This window comes from Metarhizium robertsii (assembly GCF_000187425.2).
Source record: "Metarhizium robertsii ARSEF 23 chromosome Unknown MAA_Scf_2, whole genome shotgun sequence".
Lineage (NCBI taxonomy): Eukaryota > Fungi > Ascomycota > Sordariomycetes > Hypocreales > Clavicipitaceae > Metarhizium > Metarhizium robertsii.
The window spans coordinates 1,522,608-1,539,833 of NW_011942160.1; the positions used below are offsets into that span (position 1 = coordinate 1,522,608).

The window sequence follows — 17,226 nt, forward strand, 5'->3', positions numbered from 1 at the left end:
AAGTCAGCCCTACGGCGGCCGGTCCGCAGCGGCCGTGTTGCGCGGAGTACAATGTCCGATTGCTGCTCGTTGTTTCCGAACCATCATTATACAGTACGCCTCTATCTTCTTCTCGTCGGCTTTCTCAATCCGATGCTAGCTTCCCAGATCCCCCTCCCCAAAGCGCATAGCCAGATGTGCTTGATATTTCCAGCTAATTTTCGCGGGCGTCTTGACCCGAGTCTGTTGCCACATTTGGGAATGCATTGGACCTGAAGCAGCCGAGTAAAGGAGAAAGCTTAGTGTAAAGTGTCAAAAGCAGCAAATTTCATTCTGGCTGCAATGCCCGCATCCCGACTCTGGCGAATCATGCACGTGGGGCATTGGAGTTTCCTTGGGGGAAAATAGTCGTAGTAGCCTTGAAGCACGTATATAAGCTTGATGAATATTCTGGATGTGTGAGGGTTGGGTTTATCCACACTCGGCGGCCTCGATTAGTTCTCCGCGCGAAACGAGCAACAGTGCATAATATGTTAGACGCTAAAAAACACTCGTGGATTTATTGCTTCAGGCTTCTGAGGCGTGCTGCTGGTTTGCTCAAGGCGTGGACGCCGCTCACCTGGCCTAGGGTAGGTCTGGACGGTGAGAATGGATCTTCTGAATAACGTGCTTTGGCGTTGGAGATGATGGGCGTATTGCCAGCCCGATTCCCTGGTCTTGTTGCAGTTTTCCCATAGCCTGCTCCTAAACAGACATGGTAAGGAGCAAAAAAAAAAAGCAATGAATAAAAGAAGCTTATGAAGCTCGACATGGTCGCAGTGGTGGAAGGAACAAGGGCAAAAAGTTTAGTCGAGCCGGGAATCGAACCCGGGGCTGTAGCGCATTCACTGTTGTGAAGCCACCATGTTGACCACTACACTACTCAACCTGTGATGGTGTGGTCGACACTATTATAGAATATAAGCCTCAATTCGGGGACACTGATTTGATTGCAAGATGACGCAAGTAACAGCGGACGAGAACAATGTAAAGTCGATCGACTATTCTTTTACATCCGTTCGTATTTTTTTTCGCCAGTGGAGGAATAAATCACGCCTTATAGAGCCTCACTGATTATTTGACCCACGGCTTGGGCTTCTAGTTCTCTTCGCAGTGCAACTACATGCCGTTCATATAAGCCGACATCTTGTGCATTCTTGGGGGATACATGGTAATATGTACCCGGCAGATATATATCATTGCACACCAATGTATTGCTCGCTGCAGTATCGACTATCTAGGCCCCCTGACACAACTCATACCTTGACCTGCAAAGTAGAAGCCATCAAGGTAAACCTGCCTCTGGATGACATGTCAAAAATAGTATATTACTTCATCTAGATGCCCGTCCTAATTGTATGCAACAAGCAAGCCTACTGCCCCTCCTTCCGTATCAACTTGTCAAACAACGGCCCCAAGAAGCGCGCGCTCTTCTTGGGAAACCTCTTCTGGCCATTGTCATAGTCGACATAGCACACGCCAAACCGCGTCTCATAGCCCTCGGCCCATTCAAAATTATCCATCAACGACCAGGCAAAATACCCCCGCACATCGACGCCGTCCAGCGACACGGCCGTCGCCATGGCCCTCACGTAATCGTCGTAATAGCGCACGCGAAAGTCATCGTCTAGAATCTTCTCCATGGGCAAATCGTTCTCGCCCTTGATACTGGTCCCGTTCTCGGTGATGTAAATCTTGGGGTAGTTGTAGCGCTTGCTGATCCAGACCATCAGGTCGCGGAATCCGGCGGCGCAGGGCCGCAGCCACGGCGACTGCGTCTCTTCGCCGATGCAGAAGCCCCTCTTGTTGTAGAACAAGAGGTCGATGTGGCCGCCCACGTCCTCTGGGTCGGGCGTTCCGGGGCGGTTCTTGACGTAGTTGGCCGTGTAGTGGTTCATGCCGTAGAAGTCGTTTGAGCCGTGGACGAGGGCAGCTTCTTCGAGCGTGAAGGTGGGCAGGCGGCTGCCGAGCTGGCGCTTCATGGACTCTGGGTAGTCGCCCTTGTAGATGGGGTCTGCGAACCACGAGATGGCGAATTCTATCTTGCGCTCGCACGCCTCCACGTCCCTCGGGTCGGCGGGGTCCCAGGGGAAGACGGCGTCACCGTTCAACACGATGCCGATTTCGCCCTGGGCGGCAGCCTTGAACTCATCCCGATACGACTTGACGGCGCGGCCATGCGCAACGAGCAACGTGTGCGCAGCAATCCAGGGCTCTGTGGTGCCGTCGCCCTCGGAAGACTTGGTCCGGTCCGACGTCCTTCCTGGGGCAAACTGGCCGACGTTGTATCCCAAGACGGCCGAGCACCACGGCTCATTAAAAGTCGCCCAGTGCTTCACCTCAGGCATGGCCCGGAAACACACCCGCGCGTAGTGCTCGAAATCGAGACCAAACTCGGTCTTGTCCAGCAGCCCACCGTACCGCTTGTCCAGCTCATCGGGCACATCCCAGTGAAGCAAGGTGACGAATGGCGTGATGCCGGCAGCGAGCAAGTCATGTACAAACTTGACGTAGTGGTCCAGACCGGGCTGATTGACGGGGTCGTTCCGGCCCCCCAGCGGTATGATGCGTGTCCATGACAAGGAGAAGCGGTAGGCCGTCGCGCCCAGGGACTTGAGGAGGGCAATATCGTCTGCTGTGCGATTGTACGAGTCGCACGCCGTGGTGCCCGAGGAGCCGTCGGCGATTTTGCCGGGCCTGTTGCAGAAGGTGTCCCAGATGGTGGGGGCTCGACCGTCTTGTTCGACGGCGCCTTCGATTTGATAGCTGGGACGAGTTAGCGACCTTGTTGTGTATGTACTGAGGCCATGAGTATTTGATGGAGGGGGACGGTTACGCGGCTGTTGCGAATCCCCAGAGAAAGTCGCTTGGAAGGGACATGTTTGCGGAGCGAAGAGGTTTTGCCTGTGTCGGTGGTGTCGAGATATTGAACCGGGCACAACACAAAATACCAAAAATATATAAAAAAAATATCAAGCAGAAAATACGATGGCTGTTTCTTGCTGGGGGGAAAACATCAACGCAAATCGGCCCTTTTTGCCCCCATTGCAATTCCACCTGGAGGGCAGGGGCATCTTAAATACCCAGCGTCAAAGATTGCTCCATCGTGACAACCAGACCCCCAAATGGACAGATGCCAACCCGAAGAGGGAAAGAAAAAATCGAAACCAACAGCAACAAGACGCCAGACTCTGACCGAGTGGAGTTGTTGCGCCCGTCAAAGTCCCCCTGCTGAGCAAATCGTTCCCACGAAACAAAGAAGCATCACAATCGGCAAGGTTCAAATTGGCAGCAAGTGCTTACCGCCGGGCGGAGCACCCTTGTACAGGCACAGGGGACACGGAGGTTCTGCAGGAAGTCACGGGCCATGAGGCGCCGCCTAAAGAGGCAAAACCGCAATTCCCATCATGGCGCCACTAGACAACTCGAGCAAACATGACCGGTTTTGCAGCAACCGCCATATCACCAACCCCAACGTCGCCAACGTCACGTCTTACATGGCTTGATTTCCCAGGACAATGAGTGAGAGCTTCTCCCCCCGCGGCGGGGTCAATCAACCCCCCCAATTTGTGCCACCATGAATGTTTGCTTTTTCGAACCCCCCCGGCCCGCCTCTCCGATGACCGTCAGCTTGGGGGCTCCCCATGTACATTCGAGCGAAGCGCGGCTTGTGCTTTGACACTGCGGAGTACCGAGAAGGTCGGAAGCAATTGACGGCATTCATCTCACGGCATGTAATCTCTCCGTGTCCAGGGGCAGAGCGGGCGTCAGGGGCGGGCCGCGTGCTAGGCTGGAGAGCTGATGGCGTCGTCATGGCTTTGAAACTATTTGATGTTCCCAGTACGTTACGTCCGGGTTTTTGCCTTCTGCCTTGAAAGCACCTCTCTCAGCCGTCTTTGTTCCTTTTTACGAATTGCCTCCGGAGTGTGCGTGAGTGACATGGTGCCGACATTCCGCAATTCTTCTACTCCGTACAAGGGATCAACAACACCAACACCAAACAAGTTGCATGAAACAACATCAATTCACATCGTCATCTCCTCTAGTACCCCGTAATTCACAGCATATTTCTTTTCATACATGTCCGTCGTTTCTCTTTTTTCTTTTCTTTTCCGCATAAACGCCACCACGCCACACCTCCCTCGGTCCTGTGTTCCCACCACTGTTCTCAAGACTTGGCCATGCAGCTGTTGAGCTTTGCATCATGCCAAAGCTGGATTTGTCATGCCGGTCAACTTGACTTTCGCCCCTTGGCCAAAGACAGCACATGTCAAAAAAGTTTCTCACTCATGTCCGTGGCTAATACCTCAGTGAGTGCACTCCCCCGTCCGAGGTCGCCGAGTCCGTTTCACAGTGATGTCTTCTAGCCATCTCGGTCCTGCAACTTTCGCTTCCCCGACGCAGAGCCCGTCTCCATTTCAACATCGTTGTTCTCCAGCCCATCCGACTCCTCAATGATCTCCCATTCAACCTTTACTGTACCATCGTCTGAGCGTCGAATCCCATGCGTGCGACGCATTCTACCCAGTCTTGTGCCATCCACCATGCCATCGAACCATGGTACTCCAAAGGAATGTCGCAGGGCAATGCCGCGATTCGGGCTGGCCGCGCGCTTTTCCTCTGGCTCGCTTTCGCCCTCTTCTGGAATGAGTCCCAGGTCCTCCAAGTCCTGGAGGTCTTCTTGAAGCAGACTGCCTAATGTGAGGTTGATATATTCGGCTTCGCTCCTGGGCTCTTCGGACCAGTATGATAGCGGCGTGCCACAGAATCCACAGAATTGACGCTTTGTGTGGTCTTGGCTAGGGTGGGAGTAAACACGTCGAATCATGGTGTGTGTCTCATCATCAAAGAATGCAAAGGTCGTGCTGTGTAACCATGACAGCGGTACTCGGATGTACGCCGCCAGAGGTGTAGCAAGTGGTTCTTCTAGAAACCACTGTTAGCCGCCAACGCAAGACAATGTGTAGAGAGATTTAGACATCATCTTCTCCGTCCCGTCAACTGCAGACTAGACAGAAAAGACCATTGGGACTCCTGACTCACGGTGTGATCTGTCCGTGCTGAATAGCACTTGTGCCTCATTTATCCCATCCTCCGGAAGAGCAATGATGTAGCGGTTCCTTCCACACAAGCAACCACCCCGCAAAGGCCGCAAAGTGCTCATGTTTGTTTCGAAAAATAAGAAATGGTATGGTCGCAGCCGTAGGGATGGTCCTCAAACTCAAGACGAGCTGTGTGTGAGCTCGTGATTGAGTGTCAAAAAAAAAAGATGCTTCCCATTAACCGTTGAACGGCACACGATGGAAAGCGGAACGAAGGTCGTCGCACCTGGTGGAATGAGGGAGGCAAAATGCTGGAGCAGTGGAAACCAATCTGTGACGAAAGTAGGCTGACGGTGGGTTGTTTGGTGGGGCATAAGGCCGCCGAGAGCTCAGTGCTGGTCGTTGCTGGTGACTCGCAGCCGGCAGCACCTGCATCCCTTTGAGTGTGCGCAGGTCTAATTGATGTATTCAACCTACTCTTCGTTTATAATACTTGAAGATACTTGAAGATACGTAAAGATACTGAAAGATACTCCCTTATTAAGGATAATAAACTAGTATATTTTTATATACTTATGTATCTTTAAAATCTTAGTTACTTATTATTGGCTAGAACCCTGGTCCGTTGCAAAAATTAGACCTGCGCACATTCAAAGGGGAATCAATGTTGCCGCGTTGCTGCCTCAAGCTGTCCCCCTTTCCAGGTCTGAAGCTTGCGGGGATAAAGCCGGGCCGACGGTATGATTTGGTTTCTTCTGTCATTGAACAGCCCCGTTCATTTCGGTATTCCTTGCTGCCAACTTGGTGCCGCATTCACCTCGGGCTCAGCTAGTTGACGGCTCGCAGCTCTCGGGAGATGCCATCCGCCGGCGGCGTGGCGGGGCATAAAGTGGTTCCCTATGACGAATGCGCCCGCTCTTTACATGCTTTTTACGGAGTACATGCACCTTGCAGAAGCCGACGATCTGCTGCCCCAAGCTCCTGCTTCGACCGACACCCCAGGAAACCCGTCTAATTCTAGTTTCAATGTATTGTATTTGGTCAATTTGTATTAATAATGCTTCCTGTGGCACATTTAAAGCGCAACTAGTCTGATTTTTTTCTCCTTTTTATTTTCATAATCGCTGCCTTCCCATTCTTCACGATAAGGTGAAACAAAAGGTAACCAACCACTACTCCGTATCATGGCACCACTCACACTCCAAGACCGCGTCCCCCTCACCAACACCACCAGCTCCATCCCGAAGCTCGGTTTCGGCGTCTACCAACTTTACGGACAATCCTGCCAAAAAGCCGTCCTGGATGCCCTACAGGCCGGCTACCGCCACATTGACTCGGCGCAACTGTACCGAAACGAAGCCGACGTCGGGGCCGCCATCCAGCAATCGCCCATCCAGCGAGAAGACATCTTCATAACCACCAAGATTCGCCAATCGGCGGGCTCCCCCGACAAGTCGTACCGGAGCTGCGTGGAAAGCATCGAGAAAGTAGGCGGCAAGGACGGGTACGTCGACCTGCTGCTGATTCACATCCCCGGCACCGGGCGAGAGTCGCGCGAGGAGCTATGGGGCGTGCTGGAAAGGCTGCACGCCGAGGGGCGAGCCAGGGCCATCGGTGTGAGTAATTACCGGCCACAGCATATCGAGGAGATGAAGGAGTATGCAAAGGTCTGGCCGCCGCACGTGAACCAAGTCGAGGTATGTTGGAAAACACCAAACATTATCCCGGTAGGGGGCCGGATTCTCAGGCTAGAGAGATGACAGACTGATATGAAAATCTCGTAGCTTCACCCGTGGTGCCAGCAGCGGGAAATCGTTCAGTACTGCGAGGACAAGAGTATCGTCCTGGCGGCGTACAGTCCGCTCTCCTGTGGCGACCATCTGAACGATCCGACTTTGGGCGCCATAGCAGACAAGTACGACAAGTCACCAGCGCAAATATTGATTCGGTTCGCGCTCCAGAAGAATTGGGTTCCGCTGCCCAAGAGTGGCAATCCCGACAGAATCAAGCAAAACGCAAATGTGTTTGATTTTGCACTGGATGAAGGGGACATGAAGACGTTGGATGGACTTGACCGGGGTAAGGCGGGGGCTTTGTTCCCGGCTAATGTGAAATAAACGACCGTCATGAAGAGGTTACGAGAAATGGTACGAACGTTGAGAAACAAGGGGTTTCTGGCAGAAGTATGGGCCGTCACAATAAGCCAGAAATACAAAGATACACCACGAAAAAAATGGTGCGACTGTCAACTCCTGTAAACCTTCCAATCATATACCGTCTATCGCTTTGCACCTTTCTTAGCCCACTCGCGCAAATCATTCTTCTTAATCTTGCCCGTGCTGGTCTTTGGCAACTCTTTCACAACCTCCACCTCCTTAGGCACCATAAATTTGCTGATATTGCTTTGATGCTTGGCCCAAGAGATGACATCCTCTCCCCGTATATTCTTGCCCTCCTTCACCGTAACATACGCCTTTGGTACCTCGCCCCAGTGATCGTTGGGAACAGCCACAACACCAGCCTCCAGAATATCCGGATGCTGGACGAGCATGCTCTCCAGGGCCACGGACGATATATTCTCCCCCCCGGAAATAATAATGTCCTTGGCTCGGTCGAGAATCTGGGCGCTGCCGTCAGGGTGCCACACGGCCAAGTCCCCGGAATGTAAGACGCCGCCGGCAAAGAGCTTCCGAGATGCTTCGGCATCCTTGTAATACTCTTTGGCACAGATATTGCCGATGAAGACGATTTCTCCAATTTCTTGACCATTCTTGGCGACGTCGATGAGAACACCCTCTGGTTGGTCAGGTTTGATGATACGGATGGGCAAACTGGTGACAAATCCGTGACCTTGTCTCGCCATCTTGGCATATTTTTGCTGGGGCGGAAGATTATCCCATTCTGGTAGATGGTAACATTTTGTGATGGGGCCATACGTTTCTGTGCTTGATTAGATGCATGTTGACATGGTCTGTCTTGCCTGGTGAAACTCACCAGTCATTCCGTATACGTGAACAGGCATGAGGTTGAGGTTGGTCTGTGACGACGATCAGCATGGGGAGATCGTTGACAGGTATACAAAGACCTGGTCTCACCATTAACTCAAAGAGATGAGCAGACGGTGGGCTAGCCGCAACCGTTACCTGGACTGGGTTGGGCAGCTTGACAGCTTCCTTGGCGGCCACCAGAAGAGTATTGACGGTGGGAGCTGCATTGAAGTGAGTGATTCCCTCCTCCTTCAGCAGCTTCCAAATGAGCGGGTAGTCAATCTTTCTGAGGCACACATTTAATCCTCGCACAGCCACGACCGACCAGGGAAATGTCCAGCCTATAGCGTGGAACCTAGAAGCGGAAAAATTAGAAAAAATCAGCAAGTAGTTTCCCTGTTGGGAATCAAAATTTAGGGCGGGTAGTTACATTGGCAGAGTCCATAAATAGCGACAATGCCCTTGATTCAGGCCAGACTCAATGATATTTCCCATGGCGGCAAGGTATGCACCTCTATGAGTATAAACTACTCCTTTGGGCCGCGACGTCGTGCCGGAGGTGAAGGGAATGGCGAGCATATCATCTTCGTTGGTTGCCTTGGACTGCAAGCCGGCCCAGGAATGACCGCCTAGCTCCCTATCATAGGCAAGGCCCTCGAGGATTGCTTCGTTGAACTGGCCGCAAGATGGACCCTCGGTGGCATCCGTGTCCTACAACAGACCAAGGGTTAGGAGGCAGTTTTTTTCTTGCTTTCTTTTTTTCAAGGAGAGTAAGACGACAGTGAAATCTGTGCGTTTTTTTTCTGGCTTACCAAGTCGACAATCAATGGCACATTGGGGTGCTTTTTCGTGAACACACCGAGCAACCCCTCAAATTCCTTGTCGACAATGATGCAATCAACGTCAGCATGCTCAAATATGTAAGCAATGTCGTCCTCCTTCAGTCGATAATTCGCGGGAACCATGACGCCGCCACCAGCGACAATACCATATATTGACTCGAGAAAGGCTGGCGTGTTGGGTGCCAAGATGCCAATGCGACTCAGCTTGTGCTTCTTGAGGTAGTAGGCAAGCCCCCGGGCGCGGTCGGCAAAGGTTTGGTAGGAACGGCGCAGAGCGACGCCATTGGGCGTTATGTGAAAGATTGCGTCGGCATTGGGCTCGACCAGAGCTGCGCGCTCGAGGAAGAAGGTCGGTGAAAGATGATGAATGTGAGGCGGCGGCTGGGCAGGGCCAAGCAAGTGGCCCAGGATGGATCGAATTCGTGATGGAGGCCCAGACATGGTGATGAGCCGAGCCGAGGACACGAGATGAGAAAGATGAGAGCAAAGGCTGCATAAACCGCAAGGGGCCGTGGACGGGGACGGGGACGAGGACTGGAGGGCAAGGAGCAGATGAACGGGCGGAAGGGTGGCGGTCATTAATGTAGGGAAGAAAAAAAGAAACTGTTTACGCCGGCCGGTAAAACGGTTAACGGGTAACGGGTTTCAGCCATTGGGAGGCTCGGCTCACAGCCGGCTGGTGATGGGCCACGGGCACTTGACGATCTCGCAATCTCTCCTGTGGGCCGCCGCGAGCTTCCCCCGCAGCCGGGGCAATTGGATGCGCAGTGACAGCACCAACCAGTGGACGCCTATTGCAGCCGACAGCGGGTGCGGTTCCGACCCCAGCTTGGCCCAGCTTGGCCCAGCTTGGCCTTGCCACGCCGGCTTCCAGCCCGCACCAGGATCCGAAGCGGGGCCGTTCCATTGGCCAGGAGGATTCTGTTGGCAGAGATGGAGGCAAGGATTCGGGCGCCTCATCCACGCCTCTCTTTATTGCCTTCTCTCGAGAAATTGCCCGAATTATCGTCAGGGTCTAAGCGCAGGTTTTATATTGTTGCATGTACGAGTATCGCAGCTATTTAAGGCTGATGTAGAACGCCGAGAATCGGAAGAATCAAGTATGCCTCGGCCGCCGAGCCAGCTCTGTCTGATGCGCCGTTTCGCGACGATTAACCAGACCAAAAATGGCGTCTACCAACAACATGTAGCAGTGACAATAATATGTCGCCAAACCATGCTGCATGCCAGAAAATGATATTGATCGAGGAATTTCTTTCTTTCTTTCTTTTTTTTTTTTGACCCTAATGAAAGACGCAAAAGTTCGCCCTCGCTGCGAAAAGGGCGTGCATGCGCAGGCAAATGACGTATGACCCTGAGAAATGGCCCGCTCCTTCCGCGCGTTGAAAAGTGTCGAATTCGAAGCGCTTCTGCCTTGGAGCCGTCTGAGCACACCGGACAATTACCAACAGCGAACAGACTCCCGAACTAGTACATACACCCACTGTATGTACATCAAAACCCCCAGCTTGCTTTCAAGTTCTACAACCAGACGTGCATTACCCACATGGCAGCTCGCCTTGCACCGCCAACACGCGTCGTGTCGCGGGTTCGGGCTCGTCTTTTGGTCCCTGCGCTGTGCCAAATCTGTCCATCCTTTCACAAGCAAGCGCCGGCAGCAAGGCAGCGACTAGGCCAGATCGATCCAGGGCTGGGGCCACCCACCTGGCCAAATGTGTCTGGCACCGGACTTTATGCACCAACCATCACACCTGTCAATCAATCAATGCATTGATAACAGTTATCAACATCAGTCAAATACCCTTCTCCATCCATCTGCGGCTCAACCCTATCCTCGTGCCATCACTACCTCGCCAGAGTATTCTATAATTGCAGCGACATGTCCGCCTTTTAGCTCGCTCGACACATTCTACGCACAGGTCGCATGATTGTGGCCACGGGTCCGAGTCATTTCAGGAGCTTTCGTCAGCTCCTCAGCATCATCAAACCCCGTCAGCGGGGTCCCCTTGGCGTCACACTGTTTGTAGGAACAAGCTGAAGCAGTTTCCTGGCTTGTGGTGGCCATCTTGACTGCGTTGCGTACGCTCCTACGGGCCACACTCCCATCTCCCATCTCCAGCTCCTCTAACCGTCCCGTCATTCTGCAGGTCTGGTGCGTCAGGATTGAATTTTGGTCGTCGGCCGCAGTCCACATGCCCAGTTGCCTCGACTGAACACTCCATGTCTTCGCAAAACTCCAAAAGCTCCGACGCCATCCGGCAAGGCGTTCCTCGTATGCCTTCCTACCCCGACTCCGCCCATCGAAACGAGAATGATAGACTCGAGCTGCCCAAGCGAGCGCATACATTCCATAATGGATCAATCCCCGAAGTGCAACCCAACCATGATGCTCCCGATGCATTCGATACCGCAGAGCATAGTGAAAATGACGATGTTACCGAGACCGCACGAGCGTCTGTCGAGCTCGACGAGTTGCCAATCGAGCTTATAACTCTCACGGACAGGTATGATGAGTACAGGGGCGATGGCATCCCTAAAATGATTTCAGGCATCCCAAGTTATTTCTAACACTCACCAGCTTCATCGAGTCACTAAGCGCCAAGGTCCACTCTACGCCTCCAAACATTGAAAAATTGTCAAGGTTATTCCAGGACTTCTATGCCCTGGCATCATCCCATATCGCCACACATATTAGCGCTCTTGCTACAAAACAAAGTCGTGATATTTCACCTGCTCCATCAGGATCATCCATCTCGTCTGCTGCAAGCCGCCTCCGGTCCAAAGCAGCTTCCCTGGGCACCAAGGATAAGCCCAGGGTGGAAACAGAACGTCAGATGATTACAGCTGAAGAGCTTGCGAATCGAAAAAGGGCAAGAAAAGTACTAGAGGCAAAGCGAGGCACGCTGGAGGAAGCCGTTGAGCGACGGCTATGTGAGGGCATCTTTCACAAAATCTACCGTCACCGAACTACACAAGATGAGGCTCAAGACGAGAAGCTTCGCTCGAAAACGGCCGCTCTGGCCCTTGTTGGCATTACCCCTGTTGATTTGGGCGTGGACTATGGCGAGGAAGCGGCACAGAGCCCTGAGATGGCTGCCAAGGTGACAGAGCAAATGAGACATTCCTTAGGGGAGGCACGAGCCGATATGGTTCGAATGAGCGAGGCTAGATATCCTCTGGCCAAAACAAATCACTTGAAAGCTGCTCACAAGAGCATAGTCGACACACTGGCTGAAGTGCACCCGTCCGCGTCAGCCGACGAAATCATGCCCATGCTAATATACACCCTCATCACACTGCCGCCAGAGAATCTTCACATCATTAGCGACCTTCATTTCATTCAGTACTTCCGCTGGGAGCAAAAATTGACTGGTGAGGCTGCGTACTGTCTGACAAATCTTGAAGCAGCCATCAGTTTTCTTCAGACGGTGGACCTGTCTACTCTGCGAGATGATGAGCTCCCATCTGGGCCTGTAAAGCCAGACAGTCACGTTGGCACTCCCAAGACTGAAACATTCCCACCGGCGTACGGAATCACTGCGCCTTCTCAGAGTGCTACCGAGGCTAGCACTGACAATGTCACGGCCTCGAAACCCGCGCCTTCTCCCTCAGGCCTCAAGGCTGCCAACGTTTTACGCAACAGAAGACTTAGTGATCTTGTCAATACCCCAGCACAGGCATTTGGCGCGGCAAGCGGTGCCGTGTTCAATACAGCAGACCAGGGACTCAAGACCATTTCCAACAGTTTAGGTGATAGTTATTCGTTTCTCCTAGGCAAGTTGCGAGAACGCCAGGAGAGCCCCAAAGAGTCTATCATCGTTCCTCGCACCCTGGACGATGCTCGTAAACTTGTTAGCACTCCGCCTCCCGATGAGGATGACAACGCCAGCACTACTAGTTCTGTCGCAGGTGGCTCCGAAGACACAGAACAGCCCAAACGCCCTTCGGCGCGCGAAGACCGTGTACTCAGTCTCATCAGCGGTCGCCGGGACGCCAGTGTGGATAGTGTCAGAAGCGGCCATTCATCTACCAAAAAGCCCGGCTTCTCGGAGGACTCTAGGGCATCAAACACACCCACGTCAGCAACACCAACAGCCCCCGCCATGCTGGATTCCGTCCGCAACTTGGGCAGTTCGTTGAACCCCATCGGTCGACTTTCCAGCATTGGCATGATTCGCGGTTTCGGCCGTAACACAGCCACGCCTTCTGCCAAGGACTCCACAGAGAGCGGTGAATTGGCGACTGTTAGTTCCCTTTTATTCTCAAGACGGTATACTTTCAGATGAATACAAATACTGATACACTTAGCAACAGGCGTCTCCGGAGATTGCAGCCGCACTTCCACCCAAGCAAATCACCGTTCCTAGGATTCCTCCCCCCAACAAACGCTTCATGGAGATCCAAGGTCCTGGGGAGCTTAGACTCGGCGAAGTCCGGGAACTGCTTAAAGACTATCGACGATTAGCTGGTGTTTTAAAGAATATAGGCGCTTTTGATGAGAAATAGAACCGGGCAACGAAATCTTTGTTATTTGCATGCTGAGTAGGTCAGGCGGGATTCGTGAATATTTATTTTCTTGAATATGGAGCTATTCATGGCGTTCTTTTACGTTGGGCTCGGGTGTTGGAGCGATCATTTGGCTTTCAGAATAGAACGAGATGGTCCAGTGCTCTGGAAACGGAAGCAGCCAACAGAAACTTATTAACATACATGCGGACAGATGTTGATCATAAATGACGTCTCACAATACACTATGGCTCGCTTTATTTTGCTACAAAACCTTCTACAGGCATATCCAGGGCATGCGAATGTACCATGACTGTCCCTCAACGACCCGAAAACAAAAATACCAATGACGGAACAAATATGTGCTTTCTAACACCCCAATCCCTTCCCCCCTTTTTTCTAGGTTAGTGGTGCTGGATGTATCGTTTCCCACGTAGCTCTATTTAAAATCCTGACTAAAACAAAGTGAAAATAAGAACCGAGACCGGCGAGGATGTGATAAGTGAAATATACCTTCATCTCGGCTGCATACATGATTGCCGTACAAGTAATGATTCCCACGGATCTACCTAAGACACTGGGGCAGAATCTACTCTCCGGTTCCATGGCTTTGACCCAGAACTGGGTAAAGGAGCCAATTCATCCATTTGCTCGTCATCCGGATGAGGCTCAGAAAAGGTTCTCATCGACCCGAAAGGATGACCATGGGAGTCTTTAGAGCTCATGCGCTGATGTGATGGGCCCTCTCGGTGCACGGCAGGCCCAGGTTGTAGCAATTGCGCAACAATGTTGCTGTTGGCTCGGACATGCTCACGGCTCTTACTTCGGGTCCGAGTCAAATTGATGTCTTGATGCTGAACGCCGGACGCAGTGGCATGTGTGAGAGCAGTATTGGTTCTAGCCAATGCGGCTTCTTGCTCTTCTGCTTCTTTCCTAAATCTGGATTCGCTAGGCAGAAGAATAGCCCTGTCGAGACCGTAAGGCAGGCCACGATGACGACCGCGAATTTCCATTGCCACGATAACCAGTTTGCCAACGACAGAAAATTGAGAGCACAGAGAGGCATTGACTCCGGCAGCACCCATACTCAATCCCACGGTCCCGTAAGCGCTCACGACTTCGAATAAAATGTCAAACAAGGAGAATCTGCCGGCCACAATCTTCGCACCTTCACTGATAGTGATGATAAAAAATCCCAGAAAGACGTACCACAAATCGAAGGATAGTTGGCGACGTAAATGAGTTCCAACATACGACAGAGCACTGGCATCCTGGTCGTCCTCCACATGATTCGGCTGGTACATGCCAAGAGACTTTTCCTCGTAAACATTGGTGCGACGAATGGAAATGGCGATGGGGAAGACAGAAATGTACATCATGATCAAATATAGGACTGGAATTGCTGGATGAATCTCTGACATGGCAACAGCAGAGAACCCAGCTGTTCTTGTAGACGCAGCCTGAAAGAATCCAATGACAACCCGATTGCTAACGCTCAGCTTAGCAATAGGTTCACCTCCAAGCTAAATTAGGTTCGCCGTTAGCTAATTGACATGAAAGGGGAGTGGGGGACAGTAGCTAAGCAGATGTCACTTACGTCGAGAACCATGAAGAACAACAAGTCGACAGCGTTCAACACAACCAGAATCCAAAATAACCACCAATTCGGACCTGATGGGAACAACAGTGTGAAGCAGCGACGTGGGTGGTCGAGTAGAAACCGAAGTTCCTCCCATATTCCCGAGCCAACGGGGGCGAGCTTGGCGGCAACCCAAATGATAAAGCGTAGCATTACCGGGAAACCTGTATTTCCGATAATGATAAAAAACCACATTACCATCAAGCAAAAGGCAGATGTGTTGAAAGAGATCATACTGTCAGGAGTGAGGGTAAACCCAACGTCCATAAAGGCAACATTGGAGGTGAAAAAACCCCACCAAGTTCTTGACACGCCATCAGCAACCACAATGTCTCCATAATGGTCATTATGGAGTATAAAGGGCAATAGGCAGGTCAGAATCACAAGATGAAACCCCCAAAAGTAGACTAAAAGAACGATTGCAAGTGTTCTCAGCGAACGGTACTCAATGCCACCAAGTTCCTCGCGTTGTTCAAGTGTTAAGCCAACAAAGTTGGAGTTTCGACCCATAGTAGGTGTATAGGAGAGATATGGCATATCCTCAGTCTTGGAACTGGACAATACGGAACGAATATTGTCCAGTGTGCGCGTGCGGACCGGCCTGGTACGTCTTCCATCTTCTTCATCTTCGTGATGCTTATTCTGTGAACGGTTGAAGATGCGGGGCTTGCGAAATCTCAGGGCATCCATGGTACCGCCAATTGCTTTGGCCTTTTCTTCTATCTCTTCCCGGCGATGATGCTTCTCAGGTTCGGCAATGACGATTGTTGACTGCCGTTCGCGTATACGTCCTGGTTGAGCGACGCCTCCTGGAAAGGTTTCTGCTGTCAGCGACCGTGCAAGTCTATGATCATCTTCATCCATATCGCTTGCTTCCAGTCGTCTTGGACCTAATCCACGTTCTGCATCGCGCGGGCCAGGGATGCGAAGGACCTCATCATCGTCTTGGTTGCGCTGTCTCTCCAGAATTGCAATGTGTTCTGCATTCGTTCGTCTTTGAGGAAACTTAGTTTCCTCATCACCTAAGCCGTCACTTCTTTTGACAGTGTCTGCGAAAGTGATGGCCGTGTGGCCTGGAAGGCTAGTCGTGCGATTTTCACCTGCTCCATGGTCTGGGGGCGAGCCGTCTGATTTCTCCGGATGGTTGGGCTCAGATAGCTTTGGCTGATCATCTGTGGCGGTTGTGGTGTCGCTTTCATCACTCTTGTTGGCAACTTCAGCGTTGTGTTGGGTTTCATGGCCATCGTCCAGCAGAATACCGTCATTCGTGATCCTCTGTTTTCGGCCATTTTGTGGCATGAGCGTGATGTCTCGACCATTGACGCCCTGTTCAGCCAGGTGTACATCATTTCGGGCTTTTGACTTTGATTTGGTCAGAGTTCGGCGTCGAGATCGAATCTCCCGTGCCCAGCTTCGAAAACGTTTCTCAAACCAGTATAAACGCAGAAATACCACAAAGCCATGGAGAGTGATGGGGTTTGACGTCACGGAGAACAGATAGATCATAGCTTGCTGGAATCCATTAAGACGATTTACGTCGACAGGGTTTAACCCAGCCTGCGTATTCGCACCACTAGCAAACATCAACGCATCAATGTAAGCTAATTCGCCCTTGCCTCCCACAAACATGGCAATCGAGCCGACGATGGTTGCCCCAATGATCCAAAAGTCTACCATGTTTGGCCAAGTCAGTAAGTCGACTCTCAGTTCAACAAATTCAGAAGGGGGGAGGCTCTTGAGTGGGTTTATGTTACATACAGTGAACAGTGATGAAGCTGAAATGAGGCTTCTTGGAGATGAACGCAGGCTTGGCAGCCTTGAGCTGACCCCAAACGTAGGATATAGTTGTTTGGAACATGATGAATGAGCGAGGTTGGTAAAGGTGTATATATGAAATTTGGAGGGACGATGTAAGAGATTGTAAGGAGGTGGCGATTGGATATTAGTCTTTGCGGGAAGAACCTAGGTCACAAGGCAGGGGGGTCATCCGCGATCTCTTCACGCTCAAAGATGTCGATTCGGTGCAGCTGCGCCACAACAATGTCGGAACAGACTCTGAGTCGATAAATGGAAAGTGAGTTTTTTTTCCTGTTTGTAGGAGAGCGGTGCCGGGGCACGGGCGCTTCGGGTGCTGTAAGTAATGGCCTATCTCAGGCGTGAGTCCAATCGAAGGACTTCACATGCATAGAGGG

The 17,226-nt window shown here is 51.8% G+C and overlaps 6 protein-coding genes across 6 annotated transcripts; 2 read left to right on the forward strand and 4 right to left on the reverse strand.

The window, feature by feature from the left end:
• Nucleotides 1-1,391: 1,391 nt before the first annotated feature.
• On the reverse strand, nt 1,392-2,898 carry MAA_05954 (beta-glucosidase A; the record flags this gene model as incomplete). The annotated part of the gene is made up of 2 exons (XM_007823952.1): nt 1,392-2,784; nt 2,855-2,898. The coding sequence occupies 2 exons, from the start codon at nt 2,896-2,898 to the stop codon at nt 1,392-1,394; spliced, it is 1,437 nt and encodes a 478-aa protein (XP_007822143.1).
• A 1,483-nt stretch (nt 2,899-4,381) lies between these two features.
• Nucleotides 4,382-4,846, reverse strand: MAA_05953 (uncharacterized protein; the record flags this gene model as incomplete). Its single annotated transcript, XM_007823951.1, has 1 exon — nt 4,382-4,846. One exon carries the CDS (start codon nt 4,844-4,846, stop codon nt 4,382-4,384), a length of 465 nt encoding a protein of 154 aa, XP_007822142.1.
• A 1,398-nt stretch (nt 4,847-6,244) lies between these two features.
• On the forward strand, nt 6,245-7,177 carry MAA_05952 (Aldo/keto reductase; the record flags this gene model as incomplete). Its single annotated transcript, XM_007823950.2, has 2 exons — nt 6,245-6,757; nt 6,845-7,177. The coding sequence occupies 2 exons, from the start codon at nt 6,245-6,247 to the stop codon at nt 7,175-7,177; spliced, it is 846 nt and encodes a 281-aa protein (XP_007822141.2).
• A 161-nt stretch (nt 7,178-7,338) lies between these two features.
• MAA_05951 (AMP-binding domain protein) lies at nt 7,339-9,330 on the reverse strand (the record flags this gene model as incomplete). Its single annotated transcript, XM_007823949.1, has 5 exons — nt 7,339-8,000; nt 8,055-8,097; nt 8,156-8,402; nt 8,478-8,758; nt 8,860-9,330. 5 exons carry the CDS (start codon nt 9,328-9,330, stop codon nt 7,339-7,341), a joined length of 1,704 nt encoding a protein of 567 aa, XP_007822140.1.
• Nucleotides 9,331-11,109: 1,779 nt separating this feature from the next.
• MAA_05950 (VPS9 domain protein) lies at nt 11,110-13,395 on the forward strand (the record flags this gene model as incomplete). Its single annotated transcript, XM_007823948.1, has 3 exons — nt 11,110-11,393; nt 11,468-13,133; nt 13,198-13,395. 3 exons carry the CDS (start codon nt 11,110-11,112, stop codon nt 13,393-13,395), a joined length of 2,148 nt encoding a protein of 715 aa, XP_007822139.1.
• A 569-nt stretch (nt 13,396-13,964) lies between these two features.
• Nucleotides 13,965-16,892, reverse strand: MAA_05949 (cation transporter; the record flags this gene model as incomplete). Its single annotated transcript, XM_007823947.1, has 3 exons — nt 13,965-14,918; nt 14,993-16,704; nt 16,793-16,892. The coding sequence occupies 3 exons, from the start codon at nt 16,890-16,892 to the stop codon at nt 13,965-13,967; spliced, it is 2,766 nt and encodes a 921-aa protein (XP_007822138.1).
• Between the last annotated feature and the right edge of the window lie 334 nt (nt 16,893-17,226).